The following is a 19,645-nucleotide window of genomic DNA, read 5'->3' on the forward strand; positions in this document are numbered from 1 at the left end:
GATTTCGCTGAGAATTTTTTTTTTGATAGAAATTTCATCATAGATTTTTTTTTTAATAGGTAAGATTTTTTTTTTTTGATAGATCATTTCGTTAGTATAAATTTTTTAACAGGGGAGATTTTTTTTTGATAGAGAATTTCGGTAAAGATTTTTTTTTTTAATAGGAGAGGAGTTTTTTTTTTTGATATAGAAATTCTTTTGAGAATTTTTTTTTAATAGGTGGTAAGAATCTTTGAATTTTTTTTAATAGGGCAAATGTATTTTTTGATGGAAGATTTTCGTTAGAAATTTTTCTTTAATCGGGGATATTTTTTTTGATTGAGAATTTCATTAGAGAATTGTTTGTTGAAAAATTTTTTTTATTTTTTTGATGGAGAATTTTGTTTAGAAATCTTAATAGAAAATTTTATTGAAAATAGTTTTTTTTTAATAAGTGTATCGAGAATTTTGGCTTGAAATTTTTTTTTTAATAAAGAATTTCATCAGAGATCTTTTTTTTTATAAAAAATTGATTGAAAATTTATTGGAAAATTTTTTATTATTTTACAATTCTCATCACTTTTTTCATCTCCCATCACTCCTCTTCATCTTCTCATCACTTCTTTTTGTCTCCCATCACTCCTTTTATCTCTCATCACTCCTCTTCGTCTCCCATCACTTCTTTTCGTCTCCCATCACTCCACTTCATCTTCCCATTACTTCTTTTCGTCTCCCATCACTCCTTTTTATCTCCCATCACTCCTCTTTGTCTCCTATCACTTCTTTTCATTTCCCATCACTCCTTTTCATCTCTCATCATGTCCTATTTCTCCTTTTTGTTTCCTATCACTTCTCATTACTCTTTTTTACTCCCTTTCATCTTCTATTACTTTCCATTAATCCATTGTTATTTCATTTTTTTTATTAGCATCTTTCTCCTTGATCATTGTAATTTACTTATCTTTTTTATTTATTGTGAGCCAAGTCGAGCCATACTTAAATTGGCTTGATGCTTGACAAGCCGGCTCGAAAAAGCTCGATCTGGCTCGCCTACAAAGTAATAAAATAAAAATTAATCATATGACTTCCCGATATTCTGATTTACCGATCCGATCGGTTGATTGATAATCAACTTTTTGTATAAAAAAAATATATATTTTTTTTTTACCGATCTTTTTTTAGCTTGTAGATAAGAATGCGGAAAAGCCTGTGTAATGATCACACGAAACAAATGTTGCAGTGCTGTAAAATTTATGATTTATTTGTATATTTACAAATTCATTACAAAGACAATTTTGTATAGTAATTTATTGTTATATTGTTACAAAAAATCTTTATTTTTTTTATCTTAAAAAAATTCCATTGTAGCATTAAAAAGAATTACATCCTCTGTTGAAAAAAATACGTATATATTGTTACCATATCTTAAAGAAATTCATTATAGCAATCTATTGTTATAGAAAAAAAAAATATCTCACTAATTAATATGAAAAAAATTCCCAGAAAAATTAATTATAACGATCTATTGATATGAAAAAAAAACAATTCCCAGAAATATTTATAACTATCTATTGTTGTTACAAAAATAAATAAATAATTATGTTACAGCCTAAAAAATAATTAATGGTAAGAATCGGGAAAAAAGGCAATTGCCGTAGCGGCGCAGCATCGATCCAAACCTAAATGGTGAAAGAATGTATTCGGGAAAAAAAATTCGGTTTGAAAAAAAAGCCAACCGGAAAAAACACAAAAAAAATTCAAAAAAATAAAAACGAAAAAAAAATTTGCTGGGGAGGGACAAGGAGAAAAATCGGGTTGAAAAAAGAAACTGAAAAGGAAAAGGAAAGAAAAAATAAAAAAAATTCGAAAGAAAAAGAAAAAAAAATTCGGGGAAAAGAATAAGGATAAAGAAAGAAATTGGTCTAAAAAAAAAAGATCAAAGTCTTAAAAGACCGAAACAATAGGATTATTTAATAAAAGAAAAAAATAATAATAATTTTTCGGTTTTGGAAAAAAAAACAAATCTAAATGGAGAAAGAATGAAAAGAAAAGATGTTTCGAAAGAGAAATGACAAAATTTGAAAAAAAGAAAAAACAAAAAGTAAAAAAATCGGTTCAAGAAAAAAAAATGAAAATTAAAAAAAAGGGGGAACTGAAAAAATTTAGATTGGTTGGAAAAAAAACCGAAAAAAAATAAAAAAAATTCCGATTAAAATTTCATTAACCGGAATTGGATTAGATGTACATGACTTGCCGATCAAGCAGGCAATTCAAAATTAATTTATATAAACGTCACATAAACAGCATTTTTTTTAATTATATATAGATAAGTGATTTATGTCAGTCTATTATTGAGCTCGATACAACCTAAAAAATAATATTATTATTTCTGTAATAATAAGAATCGGGAAAAAGACGCCGGTCATCTCGGTTGATCTCAACCCAGACCTAGTGATCTACAAAAAATGAAAGATTTTTTTTTATAGATAATTTTGATTATTTATTCATATTTTTAAATGGTTTCAAAAAGTTGTTAATTAAAAAAATAATTTTAAAAAATAGATCAAGAAATCATAAAAAATTTATGTTGCAACAAAAAAATAATTACAAAAAAAAAATAATAATAACGGTTATTAAAAAAAATAGGTTAGCAAAAAAAAACTTACGCTAACATGGAATAGATTAGACGCAAGAAGAAACCAATTCAAACTATTTATACATGCTCATGTATTTTTTTAGTTATATAGATAGATAGATATCTAATATTTTTTTTGTCAAAGTGATCAACAGATACGAAATTTTTTTTTTTTTTTAAAAAAAATGATTTGGTGAATAATTACGAAATTAATTGCAATTAATAATAATAAAAATAGAATCGTAATAATTGAATAATAAATAATTAACTAAGATTTTTTTCAAACTAAAATGGATCATCATAGGACCCAGAAATATATATATATAGGGGTCAGGTGATGAAAAAATTTTTTACTATGAGCTGTACGCATTTTTTTAGGGCCGGAATTATGATAATGTCAGTCGATTACTATAATAGGAAATAAAATTCTGACTGGCATTATCAAAATTATCTAAAAAAGGAAAGATTTTCATGATTTTTTTTTAGTTCAGAATACGCAAACTCAAACCTGACCCTTATATATATATTTCTGGGTCCTATCATCATTTACGAAGGAATTTTTTTCAAACTACTAACTAAATATTAAAAAAATACAATAGAAATAGGATTTTTTATTATAATTGATAATTTTTTTTTGTTAATATATATATATTCAAATCTCTTTTTTTGTGCTTCTTTAGATACTTTTTTTAAAGAAAAAAAAAACATGCCATCCAATCAAATCAAAAGGACTTGATGGTGGATTTATTAATGGTTAATGGTTTGGCGAACTATATGGTCATTTAAAATTTTTCATTATGGGTTTTACAAAAAACAAATTTCTCCATTATTTTTATTATTATTTATTAAAAAAAAATAAATATTTAACAATGTCTGTGCGATTTTTATTATTGGAAAAAAAAGTATCGCGGCAAGGTAAAAGTCAATTTAACCAAAAAAAGTAAAAAAGGAAAAAAAAGGCAAAAAAAAATAGAAAAAAATTGGTTCGGTAAAATGGTAAAATACAGCCCAACCAAAAAAAGAAAAAATAAAATTGTGGAAAAAAATGGTTTGTTAACAATAACCTAACCAAAAAAAGGGAAAAAAATGATTAACAAATAAGCGAATTTACTGATCACAAGGTAGAATCTTCTTTTAAAATAGCTTTAACTATAAATTTTCTCCTCATTAAATTATATAGTTAATAGTTAGATAAATGTTCATATAAGATAAATTTTTTATTAAATTAGACGAAAATTAGACGAATTTTTCACAAAATTAGTATAAGTAGTTTTTTTTATCAATTAAACTAGAAAAAAAAAAATACCTTTACGAAAAAATTTTGTTTTAGAAAAAAAATAAAAAATACATTAGAATAAATTCTTCAGTTCTTTATTAAATAAATTAAGCAAATTTTTCTTTGAAAACTAATATAATTATAATAATAAATAATTATCTAAGAATTTTCAGTATCATCATTTGGAATTCAATTTTTTTTAGGTCAAATTTATTATTTGCATAGTTATTTTTAGTATTTATAATAATAAATATTTAGTTATTTTTTACTACTTCTAGTTTATAATATTGCCTCATATGGAACTATTTAAAACTCCCTGTTATGACTAAGTTAACTTTTTAAACATAAAAATTCATTCTTTTAAATTTCATTATATTCTATTCTGTACTGTCCTCATTCGGATAATTTATTGCTTTAGTGATAAATACTCCAATAAAAAAATTATAGAACTACTTTAATGTTAAAAAATTATGAAAACCGGGTTTAAAAATTTAGTACAATAATCGTAGTAGTATAATTTGTAATTATTTTAAATCTGACAAAGGAGATCAGTTTGTTTTCCAAGTAATAATTATAAAAAATAAAAACTCTTTCTATAATAAAATACAGTATTAACCACTCTTCAGTCATTTTTGAAACATCAATAATTGCTTGTTTTTCAAGATCAATCAATTTAATAAATAAATCATGTCCATTATTAAATTTAAAAATATAAAAATGTTCATAATGAGACAAGTAATGTTGTATATGCACGATCTGCATATTATATATTTTTTTATATTCATTCTTATATTTCACTTTAATGAACAACAGTAGGTGAAAGGACAAGGTAAATACACAGTGAATTCGATATAACGGAACTCATCCGTTCCAGTAAAAATATCCGGTATATCGAGACTTCCGATATATCAAAAAATTTCGATATACCGGATTTTATATATAAATCACATGAAATTCTGTTATATCAAATTTTTATTTGTGCGACATGTGCGACGAACATTGAAAATTTAGATTATTTTTATTTAAAACATTATTTGAGAAATTTTATACACTGAAATTAACTAAAACTTAAAAAAAACATCTATTCTACCCGGACATATTTTCAATAAAAAAGTTCGTGATTAAAGTGTAAAAAAAAAAAGATTTCGTGTATGATCTGTTATTATTTTTATTTTTAGGGGTTCACATATGGCACGCCAGGCTGGACAGATGTTTAACGTAAAAGCTAAATCATTTGACGTTAACACCATATCATTTGACTTTGGAGTACAAAGCATTTGGCGTTAAATATAAACCATTTGTCATTAATTCCAAAGCATTTGCCATTAATTCCAAAGTATTTGCAAATCTATAAACAAATTTCCTATAAAGGAAATAGGATTTCACGAGACTTTTAAAAAGAAAATTATTACTTAAATTGCACCATTTGAATTTTAACCAAATATGGAAAATTATTTCATATCGCCAAACTGTTTGACAGTATTGGCAAAGAATTTAACTATAAAGTCAAACAGTTTGTCGGTACAGCAAATCATTTGAATTTCGCAGTTAACCTTAAACGTCAAATGATTTAGCTTTTACGTTTAAACATCTGTCCAGTCCGGCGTGCCATATTCACATATATAAATATTTCCAAATAAACAATCTTATTTAGGAAATTTTATTATATTACATCCTTATAAAGTTATGAAATTTTTTTGAATATATTGACTAGGAATGTTGAAAATATTGAAGAATTTTTATCCGAGTCTTCAAAGCTTGCATATTCCACTAAAATTTCTAAAAGGTCACACTTGCTGCTAATTTTATTTGGTTTAAAATCGTGAATCGTCACTTGTTCCGGTAAATCGAATCATTTTTATAACTGATTTGTTATTTGTTCCGTTATAGTCATTATCGAGATTTTACCAATAAATTTCGTTATATCAAAGTTATTTTAATATATATAATTTGGTTCCGGAAAAGTTCCGGTATAAGGCCAGTTCCGGAGTTCCGTTATATATCGAATTTCACTGTGTAAAATGATCAAATTTTTGAAAGTGATTATTAACTTTAAAATATTTTACCCTCTTTTTATACTTCCTATTATGTAAAGAATATTTACAAAAAATAATTTTCATTCTCATCCACAATTTATACGATAACATAATACATATAGTATATCTCGAAATGATTTATCAAGTCATAATTAATATATGGACTTCTCAGTGATGCCTTTATTACAGTAAGACACACACACTAGAAGTAATTTTTTACAGTAAACTTAGTTCGTGATACTTATTTATATAATTATTGAAGTATTAGTGACTTATTTATTCATAAATAAAAAAAAATAACTTTAAATTTTATTATAATGTTAACCTTTAATTTTTTTCGGACATGACTATAATTCCTAGAATAACATTATAACATTATCCTTGATCTCTCATCAAATTCACAATAAAATAAAAAAATAAAAATAAAATGGATAAATTATAGGTATTTTATATTTTAAATATTTTCATTTAAAGTAAAATGAGTTTAATTTCTTTCATCTATAATAGAAAAATTGTTAAATCCAATTTGATAAATCAAAAAAATCACATGCAAAAGTAATTACCTTTAGAATTAATATCAAGTTTAGTAAAATCCATTCTTAAGGAATCTGTAAAATAAATGAATAATTATTACTCTAAATATATTTAAATAATTATTTGAATTAAAAATTACTACCTGAATATTCTGAATCATCATTGTTAGAATTTTTTGGTTCTGGAAGATTTTTATAATCTAAAAGTCTACTTGTGTAAACTGCTTGAGGATGTGTTATATATGAGAGTGTACTAGTAGATAATAATGTTGACTGATCTGTTGAAGATGACTTTTTGTTAATTTCATCTGCTTCTTTAGCTTGCTCACTGATTAAAGAATCAGAACTATCGCAAGCAGACCACAATATAGTAAATAAATCTTCTAATTCATATGCTTTAGGTCGTTTTAATGGGTCTGCGTCCCAACATTGATTAATAATGTCAAGAATTAATTGAGGTATTTTATAATTAGATTTTGGCCTCAACCCATTACAAATTTTCATTGCTAAGAATTCATCATGAGGTATATCATGATAAGGAGGGAAACCTGTACAAATTTCATATGCAATGATCCCATATCCATAAATATCACTTTTTTGAGTATATTCGTTTCCTCTTAAAACTTCTGGAGCTACATAAGGTAATACTCCATATATTTTTTTATTGCTATTTTGAGAGGGTTTGACATTTGCTGGTTGGCATAATCCCAAATCAGTAATACAAGCATTACCAAAATCGCTTAATATATTCCCACAATGAAAATCATGATGAATTAATCCTTGATTATGAATATCTTTAAGACCAGATGCAATACTATATAAACTCCACAACTTTCGCTCCCAATTCAGTGAAATGAAGTTGTTATTTAAATGTTGTCTTAAGTTACCCTCTTTTAAATCCATCACCATCATAAAATTATTTGTTTTTGGATCTTTGGTAATACCAAAACAACGTACTACATAACGACTATAATATGATTCAATAGCTAAAATATTTGATTCAACCTTAAGAGAAAATTGTAGTTAGTTTAGAAATTATAAAGGTTAATGTAGATTTATAAGAAAGTATCTTACTTCTTTTAAAAAATCTGCTGTAATATCTTGGGAATTATGTAAGCACTTTAAAGCGACTTTTGTTTCACCATCTCTTTCCAATTGTTCATTGCCATAATTAATTTTCCAAGGACCATCTTTCCAAACTGCTTTAAAGGTAGTTCCAAATCCCCCTTTTGCTAAATATTCAACATCTTCAAATTTATCATATTCAATCCACTCTATGATTTGTTTCCTATGTTTAGCTTTTAATTGTGCTTTTTGAATGAAATCATCAATGGCATGATTTCCGCTTGTCCAATTTTTGAAATTTTGTTTAAAATATTGAGACTTACATGATCGACAATAACAATAACTAGTATTAGGCTGCTTACAAATTCCACATAAACCATTTTTTTTATAACGTTCTTTTAATTCTTTGTCTGTTATTAGTTTATCAATTAACGATTCTTGTTCTTCAGTCAAACCCCGATATTTGAAGTACATTATTTGTTCAATTACATCATCACTTAGTTTAATTTCATCCATTTTAATAATAATTTTTCAAACAAAAAAATATGTTATTAATACGTATGTAAAAATTACTAAAATAATAAAGGAAATGAAAAAAAAGTGGTGAAACGTTATTTTATATTGCAATGATTTCAAGATCGGCAACAAAATTATCAAAAAAGACTAGTTAAAATACACAGAAGAAACACAATAATCTGATCGGCAATTAAATTTAGCTTTTAAAGCTACCCTTATCATTGAAAACACTAAAGGTTGGCCGTTGGAGGGGTACAATGCATTAAAAAAGGAAAAGTCAATTTTGAAACATAATAAATGTATTATGTAAGCAAACGAAATAATGATCTGCATCCGAAAAAGGAAAGCCGACGAGAACAAATTTTATTGTTAATATTTAATATGTTAATGTTAACGTTAACATTAACAGTTACACTTTATTCATTTTGTTCGTTTCTTAATGCTGTAATTTAAATACCGAGGCCCACTTACCACCTATCATATCAAAGATCTTTTTATACTTTTTTTTATTTATTAATAAAAAATAAGATCATCTTCGAATTGCCGTAGAATTATGTCATAAAACAATTTGACTAACAAATATATAATCATAAAAATTATTAGATAATATAAAAATTAATAATCATTCTTTCATAAAAATTAAACAATTTATTAATTTAAAAATGGAATATTTTTTTTTGGAATACTCAATTAGCTAATTGTTACACTAGAAAATTAAATAAAAATAGCGTTACCTTATCGGATATTCTTATTAAAATATAAATAAATGTGAAGAATTAAGTCCATTTAAATGGTGGATTAATGTATCAATGAACAGAATTAACTTATTATTCGCTATAATAGAAATATCCTTTAATCGTTAAATTATGGCACTTCCTTTATTATTTAAATTCTTAACATATACAAACACTTTCGTCATTTATATAGATTTATGCTCGTAAATTCATTGCATATAATTAAGAATAATTTCTAAAGTTTCGTAAGTGATATCACTGTCAGTTAAAGTGGGTGATATATTTTGGGATTCAATCATTTCGATTCCAATAATGCGTTAAAATAATCTGGTATACCTTAAGAATGGGCATAAAAAATTCTTTCATTGCTTGCATTGTATTATCAACAGATAAAACTTTATGATTCTTTTGAAGTATTCAATTCATCATCCGAAATAGATAGTTCCGGTAAAGAATCAACAATAATATCGGACCTTATCCCTGGCTAATTTATTATTCCAATCTTGTCTAAATGATTGAACTTTTTTCCATATCAGTTATATTAACATGACTTTTTTTCGCCACCACTCAAACGAACCCTTTAATATAAAACCATATTCAGTTTTAACGAATTGAGTATAGCCTTTAACCACATTTACTACATGCCTACGTTTTCATAGTAGGTAAATAGTTTAATAAACCATTGTACTCTTACATTATTATCAAATGTTTCAACCGATAATCTTACTATTTATCTCCATTATGATAATCAAATTTCCAGGTGATTTCATTCATTTTAGATAAATTATCATTTTGCAATATGCATCAATATTTATATTATACGAAATTTCATTCATAAATAGATTATTTTCTTTAACTGGTACAATATGATTAAGTGAATAATTATCAGCAAATATTGCTTTACTAGTACCATCTTTAACTTTTGCGATTTCTATATGTTCATGACCACTTTGTGGAAATATAAGTTTGATGATAAAGATTGTTGTATTTCAGAAATTTGAAGCTTTAGGAGCTCCCTTAGTATGATTAAATCCAAAGTTATTAAAGACACTTTGGTTTGTTGAAGTTGGTGTAATAGTTAAAGTTTGTCTACATAATATTGTTACTGATGACTCTATTCATGAAATAATGAAGCAATTTGTTTTTCTAATGGAGTGAAATGAGAATTATTGTTTACATAAATACTTCTTGAATCTATATCATTTTCATCATTGTTACCATTGTAAGGATTCTTATTAATGTTATTGTTATTATTAGGTTGTTATTGTTAGAGTTACTGTTAGGATTATTATTTGAGTTTTCGTCATTTAAATTATTTGTCTAAGTCTTATAAAAGAGACAACATAGATAATGAAGGAACACAACAAAAATTCTTGGGGTATTTATACGTCCTGCATTTTTAATCATGGCACGTATAAGGGTATTCATAATTTTACTCCACAATGCATTGGTCTTTAAAAATTAATTTAATAAGGATTAATTTGGATGGGTCAGAACGAATTAAAAAATTAAGAAATTTATTCTAGGAATATCTGTACAATACAAATTTTTTTTTGAATCAAATCGGAAGGGAAGAAATAAATTCATCATTATTTTTATATCATTATCGGTATCACAACGACCAAATCTTCTTCCTAGGTTACTTACTAGTACATGCATTATAAAGAAGATTATGGCATCCTATATTTAATCCAATATAACATATATTATATATATTGATCCTTTTGTAAAATCCATAAACCCATATATATACCCAATGTGAAATTCTTAATAAGATGAAAAAAAATAAGTAAACAAAACAAAAAAATAAATAAATTAATTATATATTATATGTTTAAAAAATAAAAGTTTAACTTACATCGCATAATTTATAAAAGCGGCAAAAATGCATGAAATTTGTATAATAAAACTTAAATAACAAAAGAAGCAGCTATAATATGGCGATTTAAAAATGTTTTTATTATAGCGAATTGAATGTTTAATCCATGCACTGATACATTTATCCATAATCTAAATGGATGAGATTTTGCCAATATGAAGTGTTCCGGTAACAAGCGGTAAGTGTAATGAGTTAACATTATTAACGTTCTATTAAGAAGAAAAAATAATGATGATAATAAACTTTTTTTATTCTATGAAAAATAACTAAACCAATTTTTTTAATAAAAAGATTAACTTTTTCGCTTACGAGTAACGAACCATAGTATAAATGTATGATAAAGTAACCAAAACAACCAATTTAATATTATTTAATTGACTTTGAAAAGAAATAAATTCATAATTTTTCAGTTACAAATCGAATAGTAAAACGTTGTCTAATAAGCATAGTAAAGTAAATTACATTAATTTATGTTTTTTACCTTATTATCATTCTTATTCACTTACCGTAAAACAAGTGGTTAGACTTATGAAGCTTAAATTTGTAAAAAATCCGCTCCATCATACGGAATCTACAAATTGTGTTAACCAGACATAGCAAGAACTCTATTCACATGATAATTATCATGTGACATCACGCCAACGAAATTTTAAAATATGGGAACGATCATTGGTCCTGAATAGAGTATATTTCTTATATAAAGATCAGCAATAAAAAAAAATAAAAAATTTATTTAGAAAATAGAAAATGAATTCAAATAACCAAACTACTCAAAAATATTCTGATTTATCAATGTATCAAACTGAAAATAGCTCCGCACCTTTACACAATAAAAACAATGATTCCATTAACAACATAGGAATGTCTAATACCTTCATTATTAATAATTTACTCCCACACTTCAAAACGATACATTTGAATTTTACTTTCCTTTACCAAATGATACACGTATTTATTACATTACATATACCGAATTACATCTATTAGAAAATGCGCGACTCTTAAATAATAGCATTAATTTATCTCGTATTCCTGACCATCAGCTTCCACAACAATTTATTGAAACTACAATTCAACCTACTTCTCAAATATATCCAGATAATAATAACGCTTATAATGCAACTTCAAATTCAGTAAACGGAACTATTTCTGACAATATTTAAGATATAGAATTTCAGAATTTTTACTAAAGAAATTTGATATATTTTGAGATGAAATAAGGTTTGGCTATTAACTAAGTTTAAGTTGTTAGATAAACTAATTAAAGTGAGAAATTTTCATTTATTTCGAAAATGAATCAAATGATAATTTTTATTTATTTTATTTACTTATTTTATTTTTTTTTTTGAGCGAATGTGTTTATTTTATTATATTTATCATTGTTTATATATATTTTGCGTTGATATTTAAACTAAAATAAAATATAATTTTTTTAAAATAAAACAATTAATGTATTGTGTACGAAGTATATGTAAAGTTAAAGGTACTAATCGCAATCATTCCGCTTAAAAAAGTAGGATGATGAAAAAAGAAGTTGTTAAATTTTTAGGAATTTTTTCCATATTTTTTTTCAATATCTTCCCAGATAGGAAGGCTTATTCCGTTTTGAAAAAAAAAGAATTAAGAAATATGACCCTCAAATTCTATCATTAATATTTTAACGCGCGTAATTCATAACACTGCATTTTTAAACATTATTCTATCTCAACTAGACGATCAAAAAATAAGATATATGAGCCGATATCAAATAAATCAAAATAGAGATGAATATCATCCAAACTGCGATCAGAAAATATATTCTACGTACAGTACATCCTACGAGAGTTTAGGAATTATGCACTTGCACGTGATAGCGTTAACGTTAACTCCGGTCAGTTCGTACGTTAATATTGTAACCATAATGCGTAAGTTAAGGGTGCTCACCGCAAAATAGCCAAAATACGGTTACGATTTACTATTTAGAGAAAGGAGACGTCCGAAACTAAAATAACAAAATTTATCAACCTTTATTACTTACTAAGTAACTTTGATGATAAGAATTTATTTGCCACCTATCAGAATAGCTGCAGTACAGCATTCCATTTCAATCGTAGAAAATAATGACAAAAAAATACGAAAAGTTAACTACTGGAGTAGTCCTGTGAGAGCTCACCTTTTGAAATCCAGACCTGGACTGGAATTTCTAATTTTTACATTGAAAAGGTTGTAAGGTTATTTAATACAGGATTTATTAAACTGGGGTTTTTTTCTACGCACTTGCACAAAATGCAGGTGATGTAAAAAATATATAAAATTTTAAAGTCTTATTAATTTTTACGCATGGTATAAAAATTTAATAATCTTATTAAAATTTATGACAATGCATATATTATTTAGTGTGGACCCACATTTAAAACACTTATGAAGATAATCTTTAATTCCATTATACATGTTTATATAATTATTTACAATATAATTTTATAAGATTGAAATAGAGTAAAACAAAAATATTTGTAAAATTAAGGAGATCATTATGAAAATACTATAAGTCCTTCAGTGGAAGAATAAAACAACATTTGATGATCTAAAAATAATGAAAATCCCAGTGCCGTTAAGATAACACTAAGTGGATCGGAAAAGATTGAAGATATGTTTGGACAAATATCAATTGCTTTAAGAGCTCTTTGTAATAGAGCCTTGTATTTACTACTCACATTGTTGGGAAGCGGATTGTTTAGTCACTCTACTGCCTCTGTTAAGGTCTGCTCATTATTATGAAATAGTTTATTGCTTTCATCTTTCAATTCACGTAATAATTTGATATCGTTAGTTGACATTCCATATTAATAGAAAATTATTTTTCAATAGATTTACTCTCAAGTCTCTCCGCTTCATGCAATTCTTTCTCCCCATATTTTTTTGTTAAATCACTCCAACTCAATCTATAGTCACTTAGAAATTCTGTTCGATCTTTTTGACACTCTAACTGATTAAGCCGAGTCTCTGTGCTCTTCATACGATCCAATTTTTCTTTCGTAATTTTTGTCTGCTCTCCTACTATTTCAAATGTATTTTTCAAGGTATCGTCCAAAATCTTCTATGTTTGAAATCAATAGATCCATCTTTTGATCACAGACATTATTTATCATTTTTTTTTCAGATATACTTCACTATCAACTTTTGAACTTCAATATGTTTTTGTAATTCATTACAACTCAATGATGTCCATATCCGCCGATTTGAGGAATTTGCCGTTCATCAACTGTATGGTGCAGAATCAACTAAAATCGAAACCGCTCTTATATAAGAAAAATAAGTCAAAAAATATGTAATAAAACTCTTAAACTCTTCCACAAATTTACCTATAACTTGAAACAAGTAAAAAAAAATAATTCTAAAAAAAGGAAAAATATCATAAAGTTAGTTTATTGAAAAATAAAAAAAAATCTTTCCAAAATTCAAAACATTTAATTAAAAAAAAAATTAAAAAAAAATTAATTAAAAAATAATTAATAAAAAAATTTAAATAGATTTTAACTAAATTTATACTAGCCAATATATTATTTAAATACATTAAAATTTGGTGATTAACACAGTTATTTATTGAAAGATTTTTTTTTTTTTTTGAATATTTTCGTTATCTAAACAAGATTTTTCATAAACTATTAAAAAAAATAGCTACAAGTTGTGTCTAATGCAAAATAATTGCTATATACTATATACTTGTAGAAATTCTAGTGTAAAATCTCTCTTTTAATACTTACACACCAGCTAAAGAGCGTAGTAATTATATTGAGAGAGAACTGATGATTACCTGTGTCATATGATCATGTAACTGGTAACACAAATGTGATCTAGTAAATTATTATATAATTCCTTAATTTTAATCTAATTCCAAAATTGAATAAATTTAATTGCCGATCATGATTATTGTGTATTTTAACTAGTCTTTTTTGATAATTTTGTTGCCGATCTTGAAGTTACTGCAAAATAAAATAAAGTTCTAGTCGTTTCACCACTTTTTTATTTTTCTTTTTTTCATTATTTTTTCATAATTTTTACATATGTTTTTTGTTTAATAAATTATTTATTAAAATGGATGAAATTAAACTAAGTGATTATGTATATGAACAAATAAAAGATTTTCCACATCAATTATTGACTGAAAAACAAAAATCATTAATTGATAAACTAATAACTGACGAAGAATTAAAGGAACATTATAAAAAAAATGGTTTATGTGAAAATTGTAAACAGCCTAAAACTAGTTATAATTATTGTCAGTCATGTGAATCACAACGTTTTCAACAAAATTTCCAATGTTGGACGAGTGAAAATCATGACATTGATAAATTTATTCAAAAAGCACAATTAAATGCTAAAAATATAAACAAAATCATAGAGTGGATTGATTATGATAAGTTTGAAGATGTTGAATATTTAGCAGAGGGGGGGTTTGGAACCACTTATAAAGCGGTTTGGAAAGATGGCCCTATGTGGAATTGGGATCATGAAAATAATCGATGGAGAAGAAAACCTAAAACGAAAGTCGCTTTAAAATGTTTACATAACTCAAAGGATATTACGGCCAATTTTCTAAAAGAAGTAAGATATTTTCTTAAGAATCTTCATCAACTTTATAAATGTTAAACTAACTATAATTTCTTATAAGGTTGAATCAAATATTTTAGTATATAATTCTAGTTGGATAGTTCGTTGTTTTGGTATTACTAAAGATAAAACAAATAAATTTATGATGGTGATGGATTTTAAAAATGGTAATTTAAGACAACATTTAGATAACAACTTCATTTCACTAAATTGGAAGCAAAAGATGTGGGGTATACATGTTATTGCATATGGTCTTAAAGATATTCACAGTAAAGGATTAATTCATCATGATTTTCATTGTGGAAATATATTAAGCAATTTTTATAATAGTGCTTATATTACTGATTTGGGATTATGTCAACCAGAAAACGTAGAATTTTCTCAATGTAGTAATGAAAAAATATATGGAGTAGTACCCTATATGGCTCCTGAGGTATTACGAGGAAAATACACTCAAGCAAGTGATATTTATGGATTTGGGATTATTGCATATGAAATTTGTACAGGTCTCCCTCCTTATTATGATATAGCTCATGATGAATACTTAGCAATGAAAATTTGTCAGGGGTTGAGGCCAAAGTCCAATTATAATATTCCTCAATTGATTTTTGACGTTATTAATCAATGTTGGGATGCAGATCCTTCAAAACGACCAAAAGCAGATGAATTACAGAAGTTATTTTATCATGAATTATATTATAAGTTTGAATATAAAGGTTCTAGAATTTATGAGCAAGTTGGAAAAGTGGATGAAGCCAATAAAAAGTCATCTTTTTCAGTTCAACCACCAATATCATATACGTCACATCCTAAAGCAGTTTACACCAATAGATTTTTAGATTTTAAAAATCTTCCAGAACCAAAAAATGCTGATAATAATGATGGAATAGAATATTCAGGTAAACATATTTAGTTTCCTATGATGGTTTAAGTTGGCTTTATAATTCTAACAATTAATATTTCAACATAGATTCCTTGAGAATAGATTTTACTATTAATTCTAAAGGTAATTATTTTTGCATATAATTTTTTTGATTTATTAAATGTTAATTAACCTAATATTTTTTCATTTTTTCATTTTATAGATGAAAAAAATCAACCACGTTTTACTTTAAATGAAATTTAATATATAGAAAAATGTAACAGATATAATTTATTCTTATTTTATTTTGAGTATATTTATTAATGATATTTTGGACATTTGATGGAAATATAGTAAGGATCAGGCTCATATTTATTAATTATTCATTTCTGAAAGATTGAAGACTACTGTAATAGATTTAAAAGTTGTTCTTTTATTAATAAATTTGATCATATTATAACATCAATATTTCGATTATACATTTCAGGATTCGACCTTCGGTCAATCATTCCGAAACGAAACTCTGGTCGAAAGTCGAAAACTGAGCCGAAATTTTCTGGCTAGCATTATTGAATGTCGGCCCCCATTACAAGTTTGTGTAACATTTGTGTAACACACAAAATTCCATCAAATTTCCTTGTGTAACATTCTTACCTGGTGGCTAAACTTTTATCCGAAGTCACGCGGGCATAATTCTGGCCGGCACTACAATGTTGGCCGGAATTACAAAAACTTTCGGACTCTTAAGAGTCACCATTAAAAAAAAATTATATTTCGGACCACGTAATAAAGATTTCGTCCAGATTTTCGTACTCCGACCACAATTTCGGATTTCGGCTTGATTTTCGAATTTCGGCTGAGGTTTCGAACCTAAGTTTTGGACTTTCGGATTCGGCCATAATTTCGGAAAGTTGCGACAACATGTATAATTTCGATTATATAATTAAGTATTGATAAACAAGGGAATTATGTTTAATGTAAAAATTACTGTTATGTGATACCTTTATTACGGTAGCTAGAAGTTCATATGATTTGATAAATTATTTTGAGACATATCAGATGTGTAACTTTCATTATATAGATTGTTGTATTATCAGTAAATATTCTTTACATTATAAAAAGTATAAAAAGAATAAGGTTAATTATAATACTGCAATTAAACAATCGGTACAAAATATAATCTTAATAGTTGTATGGTAAATAAATCAAAACAAATATGATATATGGTATTAATTTAAATTGATACAAAGTGCAGGTTTATAAAAGAAAATTATGTACACATTTTATAGTAATATATTACTTATTTTGTATGACACCATACTTTATTAGTCCAAAGTGGAACGAAGAATTATATATAACACAAATGTACCTCTGTTCATTTATGATGATTCTATAGGTGATCAAATACTCTTTAAAACTCTATTCCATACTTGCTTCCATGAGGAATGGATATTTTAAACTGAAAAAATTTTTTTCTCAAGAATTAAAATACTTGCCCATTTGTCATTCTTTTCACATTTATTTGTAAGCTTTACCTTACAATTTTCTTCATGGTTTTGTGATCATAAGATTCTAAGCAGCTAAAGGAAGAAAATTAATAAATGTACACATTTTCTTGAAATCCAAACTGACAATATTTAACTACACTAATGTACTAAATAATAGTTTTTGTAAATATTTTAATATTGGGCTTTATTTATGAAAATATTCAATTTATATATATCTACATAGTACCATTATTCCAGAGAAAATCATCATTAACTATAAAAAAAAAATTTATAATAAAAAATATATTTAGATTTTAAAATATATTTAAGGCCATGCAAAGTTAATTTTTTGGTTCTCATATTATAGCAATTTTAATTAATATGTATTTCTTTGCATAAAGTACTATTAAGTTGTTAAAAAAAAATTTTTGATTTGAAAAATTTTTCATTAAATTTCCAAAATAATTTAATTCCGCATCTCACATTAATTCCGCAACGTACCTAAATGTACTATCTCTCAGTATACGAAACGTATCTTTCAATATAAAAAACATAAGTTACACGAAAGAGGTAGCAATTTAGAATGCTTTTGCAGAACATAAATAATGGGAAGAATTTATAATTAAGTTATTATTATATTATTATAAAGTAATAGTTTATTATGGTTTAATTGTATATGAGTCCACATATAGTTTTGATTTAACTGGTAACGGGAACCGTCGAAGCGTTATAATCACATGATACCTAACTATAATAACGTGTTACACCTGATCTTAAAATTGATTGGTCATTCACGCGGCGTGATGGAGACTCTACTGTATAGTCCTTCGCTACGCTTTGGACAATTAAATGACCGCTCATCCCAGAATTTCACGCTGTTCAATAGTCTCTATCTTTTTATTATTACCCTCCGACATTTAGAATTAGTAATCTGATCTGGTTTAGGTTAACATTAATTCTATTGAATGTACCTTGATAAAAATAACTACGTCTAGTTTTAACTCTAGCTTGATAATGCAATAAAGAAAATAAAACAATAAATATTATATTATTCTTCACTTTTTTTCTCACAGTAATTTAACCTATCATGATGGTAAATTCCTCAAACGCTGTTGAATTATTAATGTGTCAATTTCATTAATATAAATGATTATCATCTTTTTCTATCTTGATGTTTTGATGAAAATTAACATTGTCCCCAGTAAATAATTACTTTTCACATAAACCTCTATTCTTTTGATTCTTCTTTTAATTTAATCAATTCTTGTTCTTCAGTTAATTTTCGATAATTAATATCTTTTATTTGTTCAATTATATCATCACTGAGCCAAAATTGTTCCATTTTTAACGAATTATTTATTGAATAACAACAATTCGTATATAAACATTATAGGAAGAAATAATATCTGATATGGTAGTGTAACGACAATTTTATTCCGTAATTGTGATATACGGAATAACACGGAAACAATATTGATAGCACAATACGAAATACAAGTGATCAGCTACGCCGTCCCGTGACAACTCATATACAATTATAAAGGGACAAAAGAAAAGTATCGGTACAATGAGATTTTTTTGATTAATTGTGAAATTGGAGATGAAAAATTTATCGATACATGCAATTATCGGTACATAGGGTATCGGCACATCGAGGTTTGATTGTATATGGAATGAGTGTTTTGCAAAATTTGGTTTAAATCATATCAGGAGAGATTAATTATAGAATGGGTTTTAACTTTTTATAGATTGTTATGACTTATGATCATTTTTCAATAAGATATGTGTCAAAGGTTGCGGCCACTAGAAAATTTTAATGAGACGAAATTAAATGAATCAAACGACAGTTTAACTATGGATGTGATAAAACCGTAGGTAGGTAACGATACCATTGTAATATTTTTTTTTCACTTGTTTTTAAAAATAAAAATAACTGTACAAACAAAATTGCAATTCTGTTTTACATTATTATTGGCGAGAATTTGATATATTGGAAAATATGCTATATTAGTCTTTCATGATGTTTTGATCGACGTGTACGAATTTATGCTAT

General features: G+C 25.9%; 2 protein-coding genes across 2 annotated transcripts; one reads left to right on the forward strand and one right to left on the reverse strand.

The window, feature by feature from the left end:
* Positions 1-6,410: 6,410 nt before the first annotated feature.
* OCT59_004594 (uncharacterized protein) lies at positions 6,411-8,040 on the reverse strand (the record flags this gene model as incomplete). The annotated part of the gene is made up of 6 exons (XM_025314288.2): positions 6,411-6,424; positions 6,490-6,534; positions 6,603-6,875; positions 7,347-7,464; positions 7,534-7,691; positions 7,887-8,040. The coding sequence occupies 6 exons, from the start codon at positions 8,038-8,040 to the stop codon at positions 6,411-6,413; spliced, it is 762 nt and encodes a 253-aa protein (XP_025185522.2).
* A 7,086-nt stretch (positions 8,041-15,126) lies between these two features.
* Positions 15,127-17,305, forward strand: OCT59_004595 (uncharacterized protein; the record flags this gene model as incomplete). The annotated part of the gene is made up of 5 exons (XM_066148389.1): positions 15,127-15,237; positions 15,305-15,356; positions 15,882-16,142; positions 16,214-16,249; positions 16,329-17,305. 5 exons carry the CDS (start codon positions 15,127-15,129, stop codon positions 16,367-16,369), a joined length of 501 nt encoding a protein of 166 aa, XP_065996992.1. The 3' UTR covers positions 16,370-17,305.
* Positions 17,306-19,645: the final 2,340 nt, after the last annotated feature.

Source organism: Rhizophagus irregularis, chromosome 12 (genome assembly GCF_026210795.1).
Source record: "Rhizophagus irregularis chromosome 12, complete sequence".
Lineage (NCBI taxonomy): Eukaryota > Fungi > Glomeromycota > Glomeromycetes > Glomerales > Glomeraceae > Rhizophagus > Rhizophagus irregularis.